At 37.2% G+C, this 20,578-nt stretch overlaps 1 protein-coding gene across 11 annotated transcripts in view; it reads left to right on the top strand.

The window, feature by feature from the left end:
* The window catches only part of PIK3CA (phosphatidylinositol-4,5-bisphosphate 3-kinase catalytic subunit alpha), a 43,306-nt gene that overhangs the window by 14,714 nt on the left and 8,014 nt on the right, over positions 1-20,578 (top strand). For all 11 annotated transcript variants that reach the window (XR_008467179.1, XR_008467178.1, XR_008467180.1 and 8 more), the window contains 15 exons: positions 2,749-3,162; positions 4,687-4,896; positions 5,572-5,822; positions 7,449-7,694; positions 8,556-8,641; positions 10,546-10,651; positions 11,772-11,924; positions 12,033-12,167; positions 15,935-16,059; positions 16,445-16,526; positions 17,001-17,165; positions 17,731-17,834; positions 18,975-19,146; positions 19,488-19,594; positions 20,153-20,274. Coding sequence is in view for 7 of the 11 variants with exons in the window: in XM_054207258.1 (XP_054063233.1) it covers positions 2,811-3,162; positions 4,687-4,896; positions 5,572-5,822; positions 7,449-7,694; positions 8,556-8,641; positions 10,546-10,651; positions 11,772-11,924; positions 12,033-12,167; positions 15,935-16,059; positions 16,445-16,526; positions 17,001-17,165; positions 17,731-17,834; positions 18,975-19,146; positions 19,488-19,594; positions 20,153-20,274 (2,416 nt within the window). In the remaining 4 variants the exon portion in view is untranslated. The remainder of the gene's footprint in view (positions 1-2,748; positions 3,163-4,686; positions 4,897-5,571; positions 5,823-7,448; positions 7,695-8,555; positions 8,642-10,545; positions 10,652-11,771; positions 11,925-12,032; positions 12,168-15,934; positions 16,060-16,444; positions 16,527-17,000; positions 17,166-17,730; positions 17,835-18,974; positions 19,147-19,487; positions 19,595-20,152; positions 20,275-20,578) is intronic.

Here is a 20,578-nt window from a genome sequence, read left to right as displayed (position 1 = left end):
CCTGGCGTTCAGCTGACTCCATGATGATATCATTAAGGCAACTAAAACAAGAAAGGAAAAGTGAGTAGTTCTCTGCCACTTTCATCCATCTGACCCTGTAAGGAGCTGGCTTAGGGAGCCGCAGCGTGATGAAGAATGAGAACACACGCCTTGGGCAGAGGGAAGATGGGCTCCTACAGCCGCATCGTGGAACTGAACTTAAAAGACTGCTGGTATAAACTCAGTCTGTGTTGTAAATATTTCATTTGGTTGTGGTCCATCTATATTATCATTGCTTGTACATGTGGACAGAAAAGTTCTTACGACTGCATGTTCTTGATTTGTTGGCTTTGGTTTTTTTTATGCTGGTATATGCCTTAACAGTAATGTTTTTCTGCCTATCCTTGTAATTAAGGAATGTAAATAAGCATGTGATTCACCAGTACGGAGAAGGGAGTCTTGTTCATGCTTTGCCTGATCAAAAAGATGCTGTTTGACTTTATGTGTATTTCTTTTTATCTGTAAACTGAGGATAGATATCAGGAATTTGGAATTCTCCAAGTTACTCTGAATGGTGGTGTTTGGGTTTATTTGTAATGTCTGGTAATTGGTAAGCTTTCCAAGTTTGGCACTCTAAATAAACTGTGAGTGTCCTTAGAGTTTTCCAAGTCAGCACCCGCTCACTGAGACTGTTACAATGCTGGGGAAAATAAAACAGCTTCCTTAAGCTCTTTTTTAGAAAAGTAGTCGGTTGCAAAAACCTTCTAAATATGCATGAGGTGTTAGTGGAAAAGCATTTTTCTAAACCTGCGGTGGCACTTTAGTACTTTTGTTGATATTTTTAAAAGCCTGCAAATACAAAGGCGGGATTAAAAAAACAACCCTCTTGCTACTTTGAGTTGCTTAGGAAGCAGTGCATTTGGGAAAACATCATTTTCATTCTAATGCTTCTTTTTAAGAACTGAAGTGTGGCAAAAGCAGGTACCGGATGTACTTGGAAGAAAAGTTTTCAGAAAATAAGTACCAAGGCAAAGAAGTGCAGAAATGAGAATCATTATTTTACTTTTTAACATATATATAATTTTTGTATGTTCATATTTTTAATATATTTAAATATACTTTAATATATGTTTATATCAAATATGTATTTAAAAAAAAAATGCTGCACAAAGAGCAAGCATAGCATTCTTTGCTTTTCCACAGTGGGAGCTTTCAGAAAGCTGATGAAGCAGAAGAGATGTGAAGCCATTGGTTTGGGTTTTTCTCTCCTTTCTGTTAATTAAGAAAGGAACTGAAGAGAGAGGGGCAGTCCTGAGAGTGTTTTTGACTAAAAAGTTGACTAAGAATGGTTTTAGAATAGTTGCATAGTAGTTATTTCATCCTAGCCCTGTGCTTTCAGGACTCTTGGTTGATGGAGGAGGCGTCATGGACTGCTTTGTAGATCTCTGTTGACATTACCCTCTCATAATGTACATGCTGCAGTTAATGAAATTATGGGTGAAGTGTAAGTAATGCACTATTTGAGATTTGCATAATGTATTGCCTTTGCGGTAACTTATTATTCTGCAATGAGACCTTGGGTGTATGGTATGTAGTTCAGTGAAAATGTCTTGCTGCTCAGTGTCAGGCAGAAAAGCAGCAGATTAGGAAACAATAGAAAACATTCTGTCACTGTGTAAATGTGTGCGCAGTTTGGACCTGGAATGTGGCGTGCAGGTATGGTTGTTCCCCTCTGCATTGCAAAAAGGGTAAAGGTGAAAGAGGTACAAAGAAGGTTACAAGGATTAACAAAAATATAGAATGACTTTCGAGCAAAGGAGAACTAAATAATCTGGGACTATTATGGAAAAAAGAGGTAGTGGTATCTCTGTAAAATTAAGAGCAATGAATGCAAATATAAGAAACTTTGTTTCATTACGAGAAATCTAGGATATCAGCTGAAAGTATCAGGCTTCAGAACAAAGAAAAGCAAACTTTTTGCAATGTGGAATGTTCTTTGCTCTCCTCACAGGATAACAGCAGTTTGTGTGAAAACTTCCTAAACAAACTCAATAGTTCTTGGTGGATTTCTTTAACAAGTACATAAATATTGCCTCTGGTTAAGGAAATTAGCAATAGGTAGTGATTAGGAGAGTTTATTGATGAAGTATCACTGTGTACCTGCCTAGTTCTGCTCTTTGTTTGACGTCTGTTCTCGGCCACTGGGCTGTGAGACATCTCTGCTCTGTCCAGATACAATTTTTCTTGTACCTGCTCTAAGATGGCATAAGGCAGCACTGCCAGAAGGTCAGACACGTGTTCCCCCTCCTTTTCTTTGGCTTGGTTTGTATCTCATCCAAATAATAATAAATGTTTATTTTTCCAAAATAAAAATAGGAAGAACTGGGTTTGAGATTTGCCTAAAAATCGCTGTAATAATAATTTGAATATTAGATATTTTCATCCCCCATGCTATTTAAGTATTGTAATAATAAATTATAAACTTTGGGTAAAAAAATTAATCCTCTATTTTTTGAAGACGGTATGTGTATTAGCATTTTTTCCAAGCTAACGTGATTCTGCTATTAACAGTTTTATTTAGTAGATAATTACATCAAATACAAGCCTCTTCAACATCAGTTTTATCAAGTCTTTGTCTTTTTATGAATGTAAAATATAGCCATGAATATTCATCTACAGTTATAAGCAGTGCTTGAGCGATCTTACTGGAAATTCCTTGTGGTGTTTGTATTTTAAATTTTAATATTTAAATTTCTGGTTTTTACCTAGGTTTACTCATAAGGATCACTGCTTGAAAAACTTTCACTACAAAGTTATCTAAAGACTTCAAAATGCCTCCACGACCATCATCTGGTGAGCTATGGGGCATCCACTTGATGCCACCGAGGATCCTTGTGGAGTGTCTTCTCCCAAATGGAATGATAGTGACGCTAGAATGCCTCCGTGAGGCCACCTTACTAACTATTAAACATGAACTCTTCAAAGAAGCGAGAAAATACCCTCTCTATCAGCTCCTTCAAGATGAATCTTCTTACATTTTTGTAAGTGTTACACAAGAAGCAGAAAGAGAAGAATTTTTTGATGAAACACGGAGACTCTGTGACCTGCGACTATTTCAGCCTTTTCTAAAAGTCATTGAACCAGTAGGTAACAGAGAAGAGAAGATTCTTAATAGAGAAATAGGTGAGATTATTTAAACATGGCTTCTCCTCTTCAAAATACAAAGCAAAGAAGTGAAATGGGATGTATGTCACCTGTATCTGTCAAAGTTTGCATTTCATAATTGACAGTTGTTGCATCAAATATCCAAAGATGCTGATCATAGTAAATCCAATGTTTGTAAACTGTGAATTAAACTTTTTTTTTGCTGTTCTGTTTCATTCGCATGTAAAGTCTTTGCTTTGTATGTAGTCATATATGGGTTAAAGGATATTTTTTGTTTGTCTCATATTATGAATGAGCAAAGCCTATTCTGTTGTTCGTGAAGTCGATCTTGATTTGTTTTGAAGTTTACAGAACTGTAAATGCTGGATTTAACTACAAATCTTAAACCACATTTGCGATAGCACACGTTTTAATACTTCTCTATCCTGCTTAGAAAGTAAAATTTCAGAAGTCGGGTGTTGTTTTTTTTTTTTTTTTCCCCGCCCTTTCCATGCTCCCAAAAAGAGCATGGGGAGGGGAGGGAAACAAAAACACCTGAGGCTGGAATGGCAGAGGGGAGACAAATTGTGATGTTTTGAATCATCTCTGGAGTGGCTTATTATTTTCCATTATCCATTGAGAAAGCACGGGGAGACTAGCCGATGTTTCAGCATCCAGGTTAAGTATCTAAATTCAGGCAGTGCAAACATACCCACTCCCATTTAGTTGCTAACAGATGTATATTGCAGTGGTAGAGACTTGTCAACTGGAAATACTTGTTCTGGGGTGCTCCTAATTGTTAAATTATTTCATTATTATGAATGCATCATAAGTAAACTACTTTTGTTTTGTAAAGCTTAACCTGTTGAGGACTTAGGGAGAACAGTGGTTAGCTAACCATGCAACAGGGCAATTGAAAGGTTTCATCTGAACATGCATGCATAAATAACTATTTATGCAAGTAATCTCATTAAAGTAAATGGAATTACATCTGAGACTGAGGACTTGAGAGAAACGGACTCTTACTGCATGAATCTATGCCAAAGAGCTTAAGTTCAAATATCTCTTGGAGTGCTTGTCACACTTTTAAATAGTGTAGTTATAAAAAAAAATTTAATAGCTGTCATTCAGTTGTAAGCGAAGTTGATTATGGTCCTAATAGCTGTCAATAATCTTGCCAGGAATTTAGAAAAAATCCAACATCACAGCTCCTCTGGTCCACTTAGGAAACTCTGTGCTGACTTCAAAGGAAGCTTATTACTGCTCCTTTTCCTCCAGGAGGAGTGTTAGCTGTGAGAGAGCTGATTTAAGGCTTCCAGGATATTCAGTGCTTGTACACCTGTTTTCTAACCTTTTTTGTGACTGCTGAGCGCACTTAACTTTAGAACTACGTTGTTCTTGAATGAAATAAAACAATCATGTATACAAATAGAAGCCAACATTTAACACAAATATTTTAGGTTGTGTTTTCCTTAAAGCATGCTTTTTCTGTTATTTATGGAAGGACTCTTCAGCTTTAATTATCGGTTACAGTTATTTCCTCATGCTTCTTCAATGCTGTAGGTTTTGCTATTGGCATGCCTGTCTGTGAATTTGACATGGTTAAGGATCCGGAAGTACAAGACTTCAGAAGAAATATTCTTAATGTTTGTAAAGAAGCAGTGGATCTTCGAGATGCCAATGCACCGCATAGTAGAGCGTTATACGTCTGTCCTCCAAATGTAGAGTCTTCGTCTGAGCTACCCAAACACATATACAATAAACTAGATAAAGGTAAGGTAAATATTTGGAGTAGGGTTTTTTCAGTGATTGAAATCAGAGTACAGCTGGTGGCTTAGGTAAATCACTGTTTTACGTACTGTATTTAGTATGCTATAGCAATATCTTACACCTTAACTTATTGAGAATAACTTTCTTGATAGAATGTAGATTCAAAAGGAAGAAAACAATTTAAAATTACATTTTTTGCTATTCTCATAACTAAATCTTGAAGTATAACCTGGTAAATAGAGGTGATTCTTTTTAGTGGGCAGAAATAGCTTGCTAGCTTTGCATTTTTCTTTTCTCTGACACTCAGAAATCTGGAGTTAAATGGTGCTAAATCACTGAGTTATCTTGCAGTCCTCATGAAACAGGCACCGCTGTTTTGAAGGCTGAAGTGTCAGTATTACGTGGTTAATAAATCCTTAACCTCAAGGAGTAGAACTCTGAATTTACACTGGAGTCAAAAATAAACTGAGCGCACGTAGTTCCTTGCAGAAGTTATAAACCCTCTGTCAGTTTGGGCTATGAATCTTGTCTACATCTTCTTCTTTCAGTAGTACTGTCAGCTGTTCTTGGGGGGAGAAGTTGCTTGTTTGGGGGGTTTTGGGGTTGGTTGTTTGTTTTTATTTATTTTGAAACTGTATTGAAAATGATAGGCCTAACTTTATTTTACATTTATTCTAGGGCAAATCATAGTGGTGATATGGGTAATTGTCTCGCCAAACAATGATAAGCAGAAATACACCTTAAAAATCAATCATGACTGTGTGCCTGAGCAAGTTATTGCTGAAGCAATTAGGAAGAAAACACGAAGTATGTTGCTGTCATCTGAACAACTGAAACTTTGCGTCTTGGAGTACCAGGGGAAATACATTTTAAAAGTGTGTGGCTGTGATGAATACTTGCTAGAAAAATATCCGCTGAGCCAGTATAAGGTGAGTAACATAATGGATTTATTTTGAAGTATGCTAAAATAATCCAAATTTGAGGGAGAAGTGATCAATTTTATGACTGGCTTTCTTTTTCATTACTCTAATCCAAACACAGGAAGTAAAAATGTGTGCATCTTGAAACTAATCGGCTAATGCATGAGTGTGGTGTGCATATTTGTTGCTGTGTGTGCTTCAAAAGAGAGAGGGGGAGAACAGTTAATTTAAACTAGAATTTTTATCCCTAGTGTAATCTTTCTTCTTTGCCCCTAACATTAGTGATAAGTCAGTAGTAGGTACTTCCAGAAATATCCTAAATTTCTGATGGCAAGAGGTGAGTTAGGCTTGAATTGGGGTTGTTGTAATACAAAAGGAAACTTGATGGGATATTAAATTATGAAGCAACCGTTGCTACAGTGAATTTTGTCCCTTCCCCCTTTAGGGGTGGAAAAAAATATAAACAACCTATTTGTTTTCCTGTTACCTACATCTTTACATTTTTTTCATCTTATTAAAGGAGCGATAAACTTCCAGCACTACACAAATCATCGTTAAATCTTTCTTGTGGCTGTCTGTCCTCCGTTGCCTGAGTTCTGTTAGTGCCGAGTGTGAGACAGAAGAGCATCTGAGCAGCCCTGTCTGGAGCAGACGACAATGTTGCCCTGTAGATTTCCTGACAGACTGCTGCTGCTTCCTCTTTGAGGAATGTATTGTTGTAATAAACAGCTTCCATTCCTTCATCTGAAATGGTTGACGATCTGCTCTCCAGAGCAATGGGGGAGAGAAGGGGGGTGGGGGATCCTGAATAATCGGAAAAGCAGCTCTGTTCTGTGGGAGCTGGGGAACAAGTGCAGGCATACATGAATAATTTCACACAGTCATCTTGAGATCAAACACTAGACCTATTTGATCTAGAGTGGTTTCTTCAGAAGTATCTGGTATGCCTTTACTGTGCTGCGAAAGAGCTTGCTAATTACGCTCCAGGGCTGGACCTGTCTTTGTGTTGTATTTTGTGGTACGGTTGCCAGATTAATGCTGTCGGCACTCAGTCCTCAACAGACACTGTACAGCCTTACAGCCAGAGTCTGCTGGAATTGGTGCTGAGCTGGAGGTAGTACGCACAACTGAACCAAAACCAAGTGTGTCTGACATTTTTCTTGTGCTTTCTGCCTATTACTGGGAATCTGAGTGGCCTGGGCCAGGTCTGCACAGCAGTGTACAGCAGCATGCTGGGCACAACCAGGTAAACTGCCTCCAGGAACAGCTCGGATCTGGAAGCACAACAGTCCGCTTTGTTTGCGCTGCACAGTGCCGGAACTAAGGAGCACTACAAGAAACCTGACCGGTCATTTTGTCAGCTCTGTTCTCTGTCTCCAGTTCAACCTCCCACTGTCGTAGACGTTGTTCATATCTCAAAATCTGTATGAAGCGCTACCATGTGATCCTACCTAACAACATATTTAAACTGTTGGATGTTACAACTATAAACGCTGTGAAGTGTGTACATACAGGGACAATGATAAGCTCTTTAAAATTGTTTTTCTTTTATATCTTCCTCAATATTTTTAGGTATAGATTACCAAGAGTGTACACTCTGAAAACATACTGAATTTTGGTTTTGTTTTCTTGCAGTACATAAGAAGCTGTATAATGCTTGGTCGCATGCCCAACCTGATGCTGATGGCTAAGGAAAGCCTGTACACCCAGCTACCGCTGGACACCTTTACAATGCCGTCTTATTCCAGGCGTATCTCTACAGCTACACCCTACATGAATGGAGAAGCTACAGCCAAATCCCTCTGGACTATAAATAGTGCTCTCAGAATAAGAATTCTCTGTGCAACCTATGTAAATGTGAACATTAGAGACATTGACAAGGTAAGGCAAGGACCCCTATATAAGGTTTTCAGCAGCTCACGATTTCCTTGAGTTTTCTGTGTCTGCATTGGAATAAGAGGTGTTATTTAACATGTTAGAAAATCAGATGACTTTGTTATTGAAATTTAAGCACTGGATTCTAAAAAACAGAGCTATGTGTAGCATCTGAAAAGTTCTGTGTACTGCTTAAAAGGCGTGAGTTGTGGTATTTAGCTAAATATTCTGCCTGATAGGAGCAGAACTCATTTTGCATAGTTCATTGCAGCCGAGTATGTAATGGATAGAACAAACCCCATGTTGTTACTTATATTCTAAATAATTATTATGTCTAAGAATGTATTGCAGTAATGGGGAATACTTTTGATGAGGGGATGCTGGATAGTGTGCTGCTATCTTTGTTTTTAAAAAGGGAGGCATGGGAAGATCAAGGAGAAAAGGCAGGTAGGGTTCAGTCCCATTGAAGTCATACTACAAGCCTGGCAAACTTTCTCGGAACTTGTTCAGTCTTTTCTTTCACTGTAGCTTGGCACAGGATGAATTGAAAATAAAGTCCAGGCTTTTTTAGAGTTCATTTCAAGTTTATTATTGTATTTTTAAGAACTAGTTTTGCAATCAATGGGAATAAAGACCATTTTTGTTCTAGAAGGTTGTGCTTATGTACTGTGCTTCACAGGTTGCAGAGCATGAATCAGTTTGGCTTGGGGAGTGGTGGGGCTGTTTAGTTTTCAGATTTGGTCTTGTTTTTTACTTGATGGAAATTAAGGGGTAATATGTTGTAATCATAGTACATGTTGATAGCGGTGAAGAAACTTGTTTATAGTAACATTTCAAAGATAGTACTAATGTTACCATTGTTTTCAGATTTATGTTAGAACAGGTATCTACCATGGAGGGGAACCTTTGTGTGACAATGTGAATACTCAGAGGGTACCTTGTTCTAATCCCAGGTAAGCCAAGTACTTGAATGGCTATAGAGAACCTGACTTCCAGGGCATCATAAACGATAGCACTGAAGGAGTAAAGGCTCGACTTAGCCATTTTTCAGATAGAGCTCCTTGCCAGGAATTCCTTAAGTTTTTTAGTCCTTAAGTCCAATTGCCTTAAGTTTTTAAAGAACATTGTTACCTGACCCTATATTTATAAATAGAATTAATCTAATTCAAACGCAAGTGTTTTGTCTCATTGCATATAATGGTATAATTTCTTTACTGAACGGATCTGTTTTACACGTGCATTTGTAGTTGCCTCAAACTCCAATATAATTAGCCATTAATAGTGTGAAATCAGCATAACTCTGGGCAGCTGAGCTCTGGTTTTGACTGTGGATCAACAGGAGGTGTTCCAGTTGCAGGTTCAGATTTCACCCTCAGCAGGAGGCAGTGTGGTGTAATGTAACTTGCAAACTTGTTTCAGTGAGGTCGCGTAGTGCCTGCCAAAGCAGAACCGCTGAGTGCAGAGAGATGGGTATCGTTTGCGAACATGGAAGTCACTGCCAGCTCTGGGCTGATTATGTTCAAGAGATTTGACCTACCATGAATATTATCTGGAAAAATAAATCACATGAACTTAAAAGTGCTGTTAGCGTGCAGAAAGAAGCTTTATATTAGCATATGTAAACATATTGAGAAAAAGTAGCTAAAATATGTTGAATTTCTGCCTGTAACTTTGACTAATGAGGTGTGAAATTTCAGCATCTGCTAGGATAAGATGCAAAGTATGTGTTAAGAAGTCATTCTTGACATGCATTTTCTGCGCTTTGAGAGTTTCAAAATATATTAATATTTTTGTCTGTACGTTTTCTATTAAGGTGTAATAATAAGACGGCCTAATAATATATGTACTTACTGAAAAATAGCCTCTCCCTCTGAGTGTCTCCAAAGGTAGCTACACTTGAAGTGATAGTTTAACTGAGAGAGAAAATCTTCTTGGAAAATTGGTGAAGGTTGTGGCTTGAAAACATGGATATAATAACACAGACCTGTATTATATGAAATGAACACATAAGAAAAGTGAATTAAAGTTTATCTGCCAATTTATTCATTCTTAGAGAAGGGCTTGGGCAGTTACTTCTTTGTAAAACTGTTTTAGTAGCTAAAGGCACATTGAAAACTTAATGCTGTCCTTGCAAGCTGCAGCCTCTTCCAACTGAGAAAATTCAGCATGGCAATCCATTTAGGAAAACACGCTGTATTCAAAGTTCCTCTTCAAAAGCTCAGTTCTGCCAATTGAGAGATAAAGTTCATGAAAACAATGTGTATTCCTGTAGAACCAATCTGTTCTCTTATTATTATGGTAAATAGAATAATATCTGGATTAGGAATATTGCTTTGGATTTTTGTGTGTTATTTCTGTGTTGTATTCCCATCTTGCAGTTATCTCCTTATTTTCTAGCAGTTCAAATTCAGTTGAGTTCTGAAAGCTATGCCACATTTTTCCCACTTTTTTTTTTTCCCTGAATTGAAAAATATTTCACAATAAACCTTACATTAGTGTAGCACATGCAAATCCATTATCTTTAGGTTATACCTACTCTGACACTTGCAGTCAGTAGGCTTTCAAGAGTGAAAGTGAACAAACCTATTACTAAGTTTGCAGGAATTGAAGGTAGCATGACTTTTGAAACAGTGTTGGTGCTAGAAGGCTAATCGGGGAAGCTTCCGTTCCCAGAAGGAGTAGATGTGGTCAAATGCCTGTGGGAGGCCCCTTCTTCAGTAAGAAAGTGTACTCTTTATGCACATACACAGTTTAGGTGGGAATATACCAAATGCTTTTTAGTATAACTGTTGTTTGAATGCAGTTGTCTCCATGCTCTCCTTTAACCTAGTTTTATTCTGCTTTTGAAATCTTACAGGTGGAATGAATGGCTGTTGTATGACATGTACATTCCTGATCTTCCACGTGCTGCTCGGCTCTGCCTTTCTATCTGTTCCGTTAAAGGCCGGAAGGGTGCTAAGGAGGTAAAAAGCTTCATGGCTTTAATACAGTAACGAACAAAAGCTACTGAACTCAAATTTAGGAAGATGTTTGCTAAATGCTGTCCTGACAACAAGTCTTAGTCCGATGTTTGATTTGAATCTGATTAAAATTGTGTTTTGTGTGTTTCTCTTCTTGTATCTAATTCAGACTACCACTTCTTTGTGATCAGAAATTAAACAACATGGAAAAAAGCTTATCCGTTCAATGCTGTAAATCGTATCTATACTGTATTGCCAGACACAAAGATCACTATTAGTCTTTTGAGGTGCAAGTGCCATTAAACTCGAGTTTCTAAACCCATAAGTTACCTATTTATTAAAAAAAGGCAGTATTTATACTTGAATTTAGAGTTGTTTTTTAAAGTAAAGAAAATTTGTGCTACTTTAGCATCTGACGCAAATATCAGACCACAAATAGTAATTTTTACAAATCTACACATGGCATCTAATTCTAGCTACTGGCATCATTCAGTTCTGGGTTTGAGTGCGTGTCACAGGTACTAGATATTTTTTTTTGCCTACAGCCAGATTTATGAATCTTATAGAATCATAGAATGGTTAGAGTTGGAAGAGACCTTAAAGATCATCTAGTCCCACCCCCTGCCCTGGGCAGGGACACCTCCCACCAGCCCAGGTTGCTCCAAGCCCCGTCCAACCTGGCCTTGAACCCCTCCAGGGATGGGGCAGCCACAGCTTCTCTGGGCAACCTGGGCCAGGGGCTCACCACCCTCATCATACTTTTAAAACAAACAAACAAAAAATCTTATGTCCAATCTAAGCCTATTCTCTTTCAATTTATGACTGTTGCTCTTTGTCCTGTCGCTGCAGTCTCTATCTGTCACAAAAACTCTCTCTCCATTATCTTGAGTTATTTTGATATGGGGAAAATGTAAGCATATGTTTGCAAGTATTTTGATACCGTTCTGTAAAATAACTGCCATGACAGTCATTCATAGAAAAATATAGTACAGCTTCCACAACCTGCTTTCAGCTAATCTGGGAACGTAAGAGCTTGCTTTGGGGTGGAAATGTTATCTTCCTTGACTCACTCTGCAGTAATTAATAGATGACACTAAAAATATCATCTTTTAATCTCTTGAAGGAGCATTGTCCATTGGCTTGGGGAAATATAAACATGTTTGATTACACAGACACTCTTGTATCTGGGAAAATGGCTTTGAATCTTTGGGCAGTACCTCATGGGCTGGAGGATTTGTTGAATCCTATTGGTGTTACTGGGTCAAATCCAAATAAGGTAAGTATTTGCATGCCAGTTTCCTCTTTAGGAGTACACTTTCCAAATATGCTGTATTATAGTTGGTATCGTTCAACAGAAAAAGTAATTTAAATTCCTTTTATATAGGAAACTCCATGTTTAGAGCTGGAATTTGATTGGTTTAGCAATCCTGTAAAGTTTCCAGATATGACGGTGATCGAAGAACATGCCAATTGGACTATATCCCGTGAACTGGGGTTTAACTACAGCTATGCGGGGCTGGTAAGGCAAACTCCCCTTCCAATGTTAGCTACTAAAATACGAAAGTATTTATTTATTTTACTCGGTAGATTAGTGATAAAGAGAACTGATTTATTGTAAAAGCAAGAAATCAATTTTTTGTTTTGTGTTTAGCAAATGAGAGTAATATATTCCCATTTCTTTGTATTACCAATAAGCTGACCTAATGCTTCACTGACCAACCAAAACACCTCAAAGAGAAACTGTCTAACTGCAAACTGATAGGGCCTTTTTGACATTTTTATATCAGTAATTCAGATGTCTAAACTACTGTAGTTTAACTTTTGAAAAGTTGTGATTCTCCTGCAATGATACTTTCTTTATTTTGTTGCAGTTTCATGTCTACAGGTAGGCTTTCCTTTGTAACCTAAAGGTGCTTATAACTCTTTACTGGCTGTTTAATGGGTTAGGTATGACCATAAGTACAGGGAATTCTAAGGGAATTGATTAGCATACACGTGAGTGTAGTCCTTTATCTCCTCTCTTCCATGAAAAAAATCTGTGCGTTGACAATTGGCTTTTTGGTGAGGTTTGGAGCTTTCTTAAAAGCGCGTTTTGGATAATTGAAAGGAGAAAAAAAGAAAAGCAGTAAAGCTAAAAATGCTATGTATTTGAAGACAAGGCTGTGACATCAGTTGATATGTTTTACATTTTCTTCTGGAGGCTGATTCAAAGACTTGAGAGTTTCCCCAAGGGAGCTTTGTGCTCTGTGAGAAGAGTTTCGGGGTGGAAAGTTTCGCTGTGCCAAAAAGTGCATAGGTGTCAGCAAGCTTCCAGTTTGGGAATTCTGGTTATATTTATAACAGTCCCATCTCAACATCTCCTAAACAAAGGCTTGTAGGCATTTGATCTCTCTTAATACTCTACAAGAAGCCCATCATACAGTGACATATCTGCTTGTGATATGTATTGTGACTGAGCAGTGCTGCGGGGCTCTTAAGTGCTTAAGGACAGCTGGCCTCTTGGTAAATAACATTCCTTTGCTATAACACAGCCTGTTACCTGGCCTTATATATGCTCAACTCTGTTCCATCTGTAGGCAAAAATAGAAAATGGTGAGGTTAATAAGTTCTTACTTGAGTGACAAAGTAATGATCAACTCACACTTTATAATTAAAAAAAAAAAACAAACCAACAAACTGAGGTAGGATGAAGTCTCAAATTCTAGTCTGTTGCTTTTTGTGATAATCCTTGCAATACCATAGAAGAAGGTCATAGTGGTTAAATATGGAGAAAGCCTGTTTACATCAATGACTAAGTTGACAGGGAAACAAACTATCAGTGCTTTAGTCTCTCTTTCTCATTATTCATGCCGCTTTTCTTTCAACCCTCCTTGTTGTCTGCCAAAAATCCTCTTGTTACTTATCCTCTCTTAAATCATATTTCATTAAATGCTTGGTAAGTTTGAACATCACTATTATCTCTTCGTATTGTATTTGTCCCCTTTATCTTTTAATGTGTGGTATCTTCAGGTCCAAAGCCAAACTTCCTGTATTCAGATACTGTGCGTATTTATAGCTGTTTGTAATATTAACTACATTTAGGGAGTTAAAAGGCAATGTGTTGTTACTCATTCAAAAATCAGATACTAGTTTACTGTGTAGCATTGGCCATGTCTGAAAGAGGTAAAAAATGCTTGTCTGAAATGGTCAAAATCAGCAAAGCAGTCACTGAGGTATGATTTCTATATAAATGTTTTTGTTATGATACCAAGAACGTAACTTTTTCTGGTTTAACCTTGAAATGCATTACACTGCATTTAAAATCAATTAATACATACTTATAAGAGATCATTTATAGGTCCATTAATATCTCGAATATGAAAGAATTTTCAAATATTAAATCTAATTTACTGTCCCACAATTCATAGAATTTCACGTTTTTGGTGTTGACCGCAACAGGATAAATGCATTTTCCTTCTGGGCTTGACCTAAACTATGATCTTTCTGACCCACTGTGCAGGTACATTTTATACTTTTTTGACTTTCACTTACTCTTTAGGATGACTTTTTCAGAATCAAGTTGAATATGTACAGTAAATCACTTGTTCAATATCAACTATTTGATCTTATGGCAGGAGTAGGGTGATTATAAAGTCATTTATCCATTAATTTCCTTATAGAATGACTCTGGCTTTGCTACTTGCACTGTATCCGTTACCATAATATTTAAGAATGTGTTCTAGAAATTTTCCTGTGCCACATAGAGAGTAGTCCTGAATAATTGCCCCCTACTGCTAAGTCCAGTCCATGTACTTCAGAACAGTAATAAAAAAAAAAAACATGTTGGTGCACTAAGACCTCAGACTATCACACGAACAGGGCAAGGTGCTAAAAATCCTCTGAGTTGGTTGATTCATACCAGTATATTCTTGTCCCATGTGACAGTAGTGAACCTATTGTGAGAATACACAATTTATGTAACTGAAGATAAATGTAAAGTAGAAAACTTTCAGTCTGGAGTAGATATCCTGTGGTATAACCTAGCAACTGCTTCTGTATTTGTGCATATTCTTAGAAATAACTCCACTTCCCCTTTTAAAGGGTGCATTGATCTCCTACATGGAAATTTCAGATTGTTCTTTTCTTCAGCTTTTTTTTTTTGTAAAGCTAGATGCCTTGCAAAGACTTTCTGTAAAGGACCTGTAGATATTTCTGCTTCAAAGTACGAGTTCAACCAGTTGAAAATTTCCATCAACAAAACTGGCTGACAAAGCTCAGTTCATTCTTGCTTATTGTCGTCTTTAATGTGTTCAGTAGGAATTGCCTAGGGAGGGAGGAGAACAAGAGGTCAAACACTGGTTCTACAGCTTAAACAATTTGAACTTGCGAAAGAGTTGATCTTTCTCTTTTGTAGTAGTAGATATCATACAAGTGTGAAAATGTGAGTTCGCTATAACTGTTCAACTCTTGCAGAATTTTTGGGATAGCTTCATTTTAAGTGTCAAAACTTGTTTGTTACAATTGTATTTTATACTAAAGGCAATAATAGAAGCTGCTTAAGATTTCTTATTTGCAGTGCAATTGATTCTGTAGTTGAAACCTCGGAAACGGCATCATTTCGTGTGTTGCTTTGCAAAAAACACATTCAATGAAATAAATGGAAAGTGTAGGAGAAAAATTGAACTTGGCATGTGAGCTGTGAAAAATCAAGTAGTACTAGTTTCAATACCGCTACCATTTGTCTAAGCTGGTTCTATTAAATGGCTAAAATTAATTTCAGCAAGTACCAATTCTGTTTTCTGTGCGTTTTGGGGAATATCTTACACTAATTCTGGTTGATGTTTTCCTGTCATCTTGTTACTCAGGCTTTCCTACAGTGTTCTACCTTTTATTTACCTGGCTTCATCCCCATACTCTGCTTTTGCAGTTCTGATTCTTTTTCACTCCTTCAAGCAGCTCTCAGCAGTCTCAAAACTGGAGACAGAAATGACCAGTTTCATTTTGTGCTGCATTCTGTTGTTCATCAGATGTCAACCGCTGCTATTTCTCTACACAGCTGATTTAGTTGGAACATACCTCCTCTTGTCCCAGTAGTGACTAAATAAAAGCAGTTGTAGAAATCAAAGGCATAGTTTTTCCTCTCTCTGTTTTTAAATCTAAAGTCCTCAGTGATAACAAAATGAAACAAGATAGTATTGCATGACATAGGCTATAAGTGTTGCTATGCTGTTAAAATACTTCATGTATATCATATGACAACAGAAAAAAATATGTGGAGGGTTGATGGACCGCTTTCTTTCTCTGCAGAGTAACAGAATAGCTAGAGATAATGAATTAAGAGAAAGCGACAAGGAGCAACTGCGAGCCATATGTACACGAGATCCTTTGTCTGAAATCACTGAGCAAGAGAAGGACTTCCTCTGGAGCCATAGGTATTTAAAAACAAAAACCAAACCAAAGAAAAACCCATTTGTTGGCACAGTCGAACTTCATTCCATTTGCTCCAGATTTGTTGTGATTGTCTTGGGTTTTGCTCCCTTTCTTCTGTATTGTTGGGCTTGGCATTTAGAAAAGGTTTTTAAAGCACTCTGCATTGTATGTCTTGGTGCATAAGGCCATGGAGAAAAAGTTGTTGAATTAGTTTGTTTTCCCCCTTACTGCGATCTTACCTTCATGCATGGTTCCTGACACCACCTTATGGTATCAATCGGATTCTGCTGACAAAGGAAGAAAAAGGTGCAAGACTGAGGGGACATAATAGATGGTTATCAAAGCAAAAATGCCATTTTGTACATACAACTTTTTTCTCTTTCGCAGACACTATTGCGTGAATACTCCAGAAATTCTGCCCAAATTACTTTTGTCTGTTAAATGGAATTCTAGAGATGAAGTGGCGCAGGTAACATATAGCACTGAATTAGCTTTAAGTTTTGAAGAAGACTTAAGATATGCTGTTTTAAAGAAAACTTCTGGAAGTTAAAAACATGTTATGTGTGCATGATGCATTGAATGAGAACTTAGATGATTCAAGGTGCCACTACAATTGACTGATCAGACTGGTCCATAGTTCTTGTTCTTTAGCTCAGTCTGAGTCTTAAGATTTCCTCTTGGTGGCAGTAGTTGAATCCCTGTTATGTTGCTGATTTATCAATTATGGTTAAATGTGATGTTTTGTTTTCATTCTTTTTATAGTGGATAAAATAACAAAGTCAGCTGGCAACTAATGCCAAATGGTTTGTTGAGAGAGGACTGGCGAGTAAACAGCTTCTACTTGGATGCAGTTTTTGTCTGACGATACCTTCTAATGGCTGTGCGTTAGAACTTCTTCCTAATCAATGCAAATGTGTAACGTGCTTGGACTTCTTGTCCACAGATGTACTGTTTGGTGAAAGATTGGCCTCCAATCAAGCCAGAGCAAGCAATGGAGCTTTTGGACTGTAATTATCCAGATCCAATGGTGCGAGCTTTTGCAGTTCGGTGTCTAGAGAAGTACTTGACAGATGACAAACTGTCTCAGTACTTAATCCAGCTAGTACAGGTATATAACGTGTTTGGGTATACTTCATGTCTTGTGTATATTCAATAATCACAGAGGCTTAAAATACAGTAAAAGTTATGATGTGAAAAAGAGGTCATCAAAAGTACCTGTTTGCATTGCGGATTATTGTTAGGAGGAGGATATGAAATGTAGTTCATTTTCTGTAGTGCTGTGGTTTTGCTTGTTATTAAATGCCAGGATTTTGCAGAGATGCAGAACTGTTCTACCGACTGGAACAGGCAGCTATTTCAGCTGTCCTAACATATGGGAAAGTATGAGCAGAACCATCTTCTCAAAATTTTGAGCAAGTTGAGGCTAAAATATTTGGTAACAGTAAAGGAAGCATCAGATGGGAAGTTCCTGAAATAGAGGCAGCCAATGCACTGTTAGCAGATGTCGTTCAAATCCTAACACATGCAAATATTAATACCAAGATCAGTCGTTCTACAAAATTTAACATAGAACACAGATTGCTTTTTGTTGACTTGCCTTTAATCTGTATATTGTTCATAGAGATACTAACTGCAGATGATTTTTTTTTTATTTTCTCTTTATCCTTAACTAGGTTCTGAAATATGAACAGTATTTAGATAATCAGCTTGTGCGATTTTTACTCAAGAAGGCACTGACCAATCAAAGGATAGGACACTTCTTCTTTTGGCATTTAAAGTAAGCTTAATATCATGCTAAGGGGTGGTGGGACTCCTATTAGCTGTAAATAATTAGTTGGGCTAAAGGCTTGGCATACTAAATGTCCTTTTTTAGGAAAATATTGCCACTTAAAGTTTGTTTTAGATTCATTAAGAGCTTGAATGCGTAGTTTGTTAATAGAAGTCATCCCTTACAGTTTCAAAAGCTAGTTAATAATAGATACATAGTCTTCTACTTCTAAAAGGAGGGTAGAGTAGGACAGCTGTAAGCCTCCCATACTGTTAGCTGTTTACAGCTTGGACAGACTTCTGCTGTTGGAAATTTATTTTTTTTATGCCAGATCTCTCACCAGTCTTTTCCAGAAAATTATAGAAACAGTTGAGGCCTAAAGAAAGCTGCCCAATTTGATCAGATAAGGCTTTGAAAAATAACTGTTGATGCATGCTTATTAAAGACTTTATAGAGCTTGATAGCCAAAATATCTGTGTTCTTCCTTACCAAGTATAAAATGGACTTCTGTAATTGAGAAGGCTGAGCATAAATCAGCCTACAGTAATACTGAATTCTAGCTAAGTCTCACCTAAAAATGCTGTTCTAAGACAGTATGATCAGACACAGAAATAGAAGCAAGGAATCTTTGTGCTTTCAGTTTTCTACTTTCCTTGGTAATCATCAAGGATAATGAAATAAGTTGCCTGATCAGCTTGTTTGAGGGGATGTATTTTAGGTAAGAACAAGGAAACTAGAGGGGCCACAGCCTGGGATTGGCTAAATGAGAAAATAGGAGTCAAAAATGAAACAGGTTAGCTTTGCTCTCAGCAAAGAAACCTGGAACTTGAGTTGAAAGCTTGAGGTTTACTACAGAGTTTCTGGGAAGCATGGATTTTGAATAAAGGCAAGGGGTGGAAAAGGACAGGACAGAGCAAGAAAGAATGGGGGGAAAGCCTATACACTCTGTGCTGAATTGGTTGTAAAAGGTACTGAAGTCTGATCAATCCAGTCAAAATGAGATGAATTGTGAGAGGTCAATACAAGTTATTTACCTGAAAAGAAGGATCCATAAGCAGCCATCGGGAAGATGTTACAGGTATAGCTTCATTTTTGACACCTCTAAGTGGTCTTGTCTTTAAGCTATAACCGTTCTTCCTCTCTGTGTAGGTCTGAAATGCACAATAAAACTGTAAGTCAGAGGTTTGGTTTACTTCTGGAGTCCTATTGTCGAGCATGTGGAATGTACCTAAAGCATCTGAGCAGGCAGGTGGAGGCTATGGAGAAGTTGATTAACCTCACAGATATTCTCAAGCAGGAAAAAAAAGATGAGACCCAGAAGGTATTACAAGCTGTCCACATACCAAAACTATTGCTGTTGAGTCACAGGAATTACTTAGAGTTGTGTTTTATTTGATTAACTGGAAAAGTATTAATGCTAACTTCAGTAGATAGTATGTTATCCTAGAAGCTGTAATATTTTCTGTGTGCATTGCTGTTGTCTACCTCTTAAGGCAACAAAACTAAAATTAAGGGTTTCAATTTGTGTGATACGTGGCTAAGCGGAGTTGCTGATGTTGGGACTGTGCAAAAGCATGCTTTAAAACCAAAGCTAAAATCTGATACTTACCTTCGTTTACATGCAGTTAGTGTTTTCAAAACCTGAATGTTGTTATTTACCAGGTACAGATGAAGTTTCTTGTTGAACAAATGAGACGGCCAGATTTCATGGATGCTTTACAAGGTTTTATCTCTCCTCTTAATCCTGCGCATCAACTGGGAAATCTTCGGTATTGTCTTCAGTTTTGAATTTTGTCTAGGTGTTTAAAAAACTGCATAGTAATGTTAACATTAGCAATGCTAAGGTTAAATGTTTAACATACTAATTGTTAGTATCTTCAAAGTTAACTGAATAAAATTTGTAGGAGACTAATTTATAAAGAAGGAAGTAGTTCCAGTCTAATGGTTTAACAAATGAGAGAACAAGATGACAGTTATCTGTTCCTTTAAGGTGATAGGAGTGTTTTCCATTTGGAAGGAAATGTACACAAAGTAGGTATTACCCAGTCTGCAGTCTGTCTTCCGTTTGTAAGGAACACACACTGCCAAAGGAAAATTTACAACATAGCCAGCTCTTCTGGTGGGCTTAGCAAATGGTTAATATTGCATTTACTTATTCCAGTTTGAAGCTGAAAGTAAAAGCGGTTGATTGTCAGTTACTTGTGCATCTTTAGTTTGATACTAGTACAAAGAGTTTGAAGAAAACAGGGAGAACTTAGTAGTGGTACAGAAACATGGTATGACAATCAAATTGTGCCCTTTTCATAGAAATCTTATCTCTCTTATAGGCTTGAGGAGTGTAGGATAATGTCATCTGCAAAAAGGCCCTTGTGGTTGAACTGGGAAAACCCCGATATTATGTCTGAATTGTTATTTCAGAACAATGAGATAATCTTTAAAAATGGAGACGGTAAGGAAAAATAAGTGTAATCCAAAAGCTACATATCTGTTTATTTTCCTAGCCTACTGTTCAATATTTTCTCTAAGCGTATAAAATACATATATTAAAAAAAAACCTTTAAAAAATAATCTCTGGAAAAATTAAGTATGTACAAATTAGTATTTGTCTCAGTCATGTACAAATTTTGTATTTTCTAAGATGCTTGGTCTGTTGTGGTGGAACACGATACTATTTAGTACTTTGGGTTTTTTTACTTGAAAATATCTTCAAGATATTACAGATGTGTAATCTGTAACCCCGTTGTCATGTTTTT

The sequence above is a fragment of the Rissa tridactyla genome, chromosome 6 (assembly GCF_028500815.1).
Source record: "Rissa tridactyla isolate bRisTri1 chromosome 6, bRisTri1.patW.cur.20221130, whole genome shotgun sequence".
Classification (NCBI taxonomy): domain Eukaryota; kingdom Metazoa; phylum Chordata; class Aves; order Charadriiformes; family Laridae; genus Rissa; species Rissa tridactyla.
This window is presented reverse-complemented; position numbering and strand designations above follow the sequence as displayed.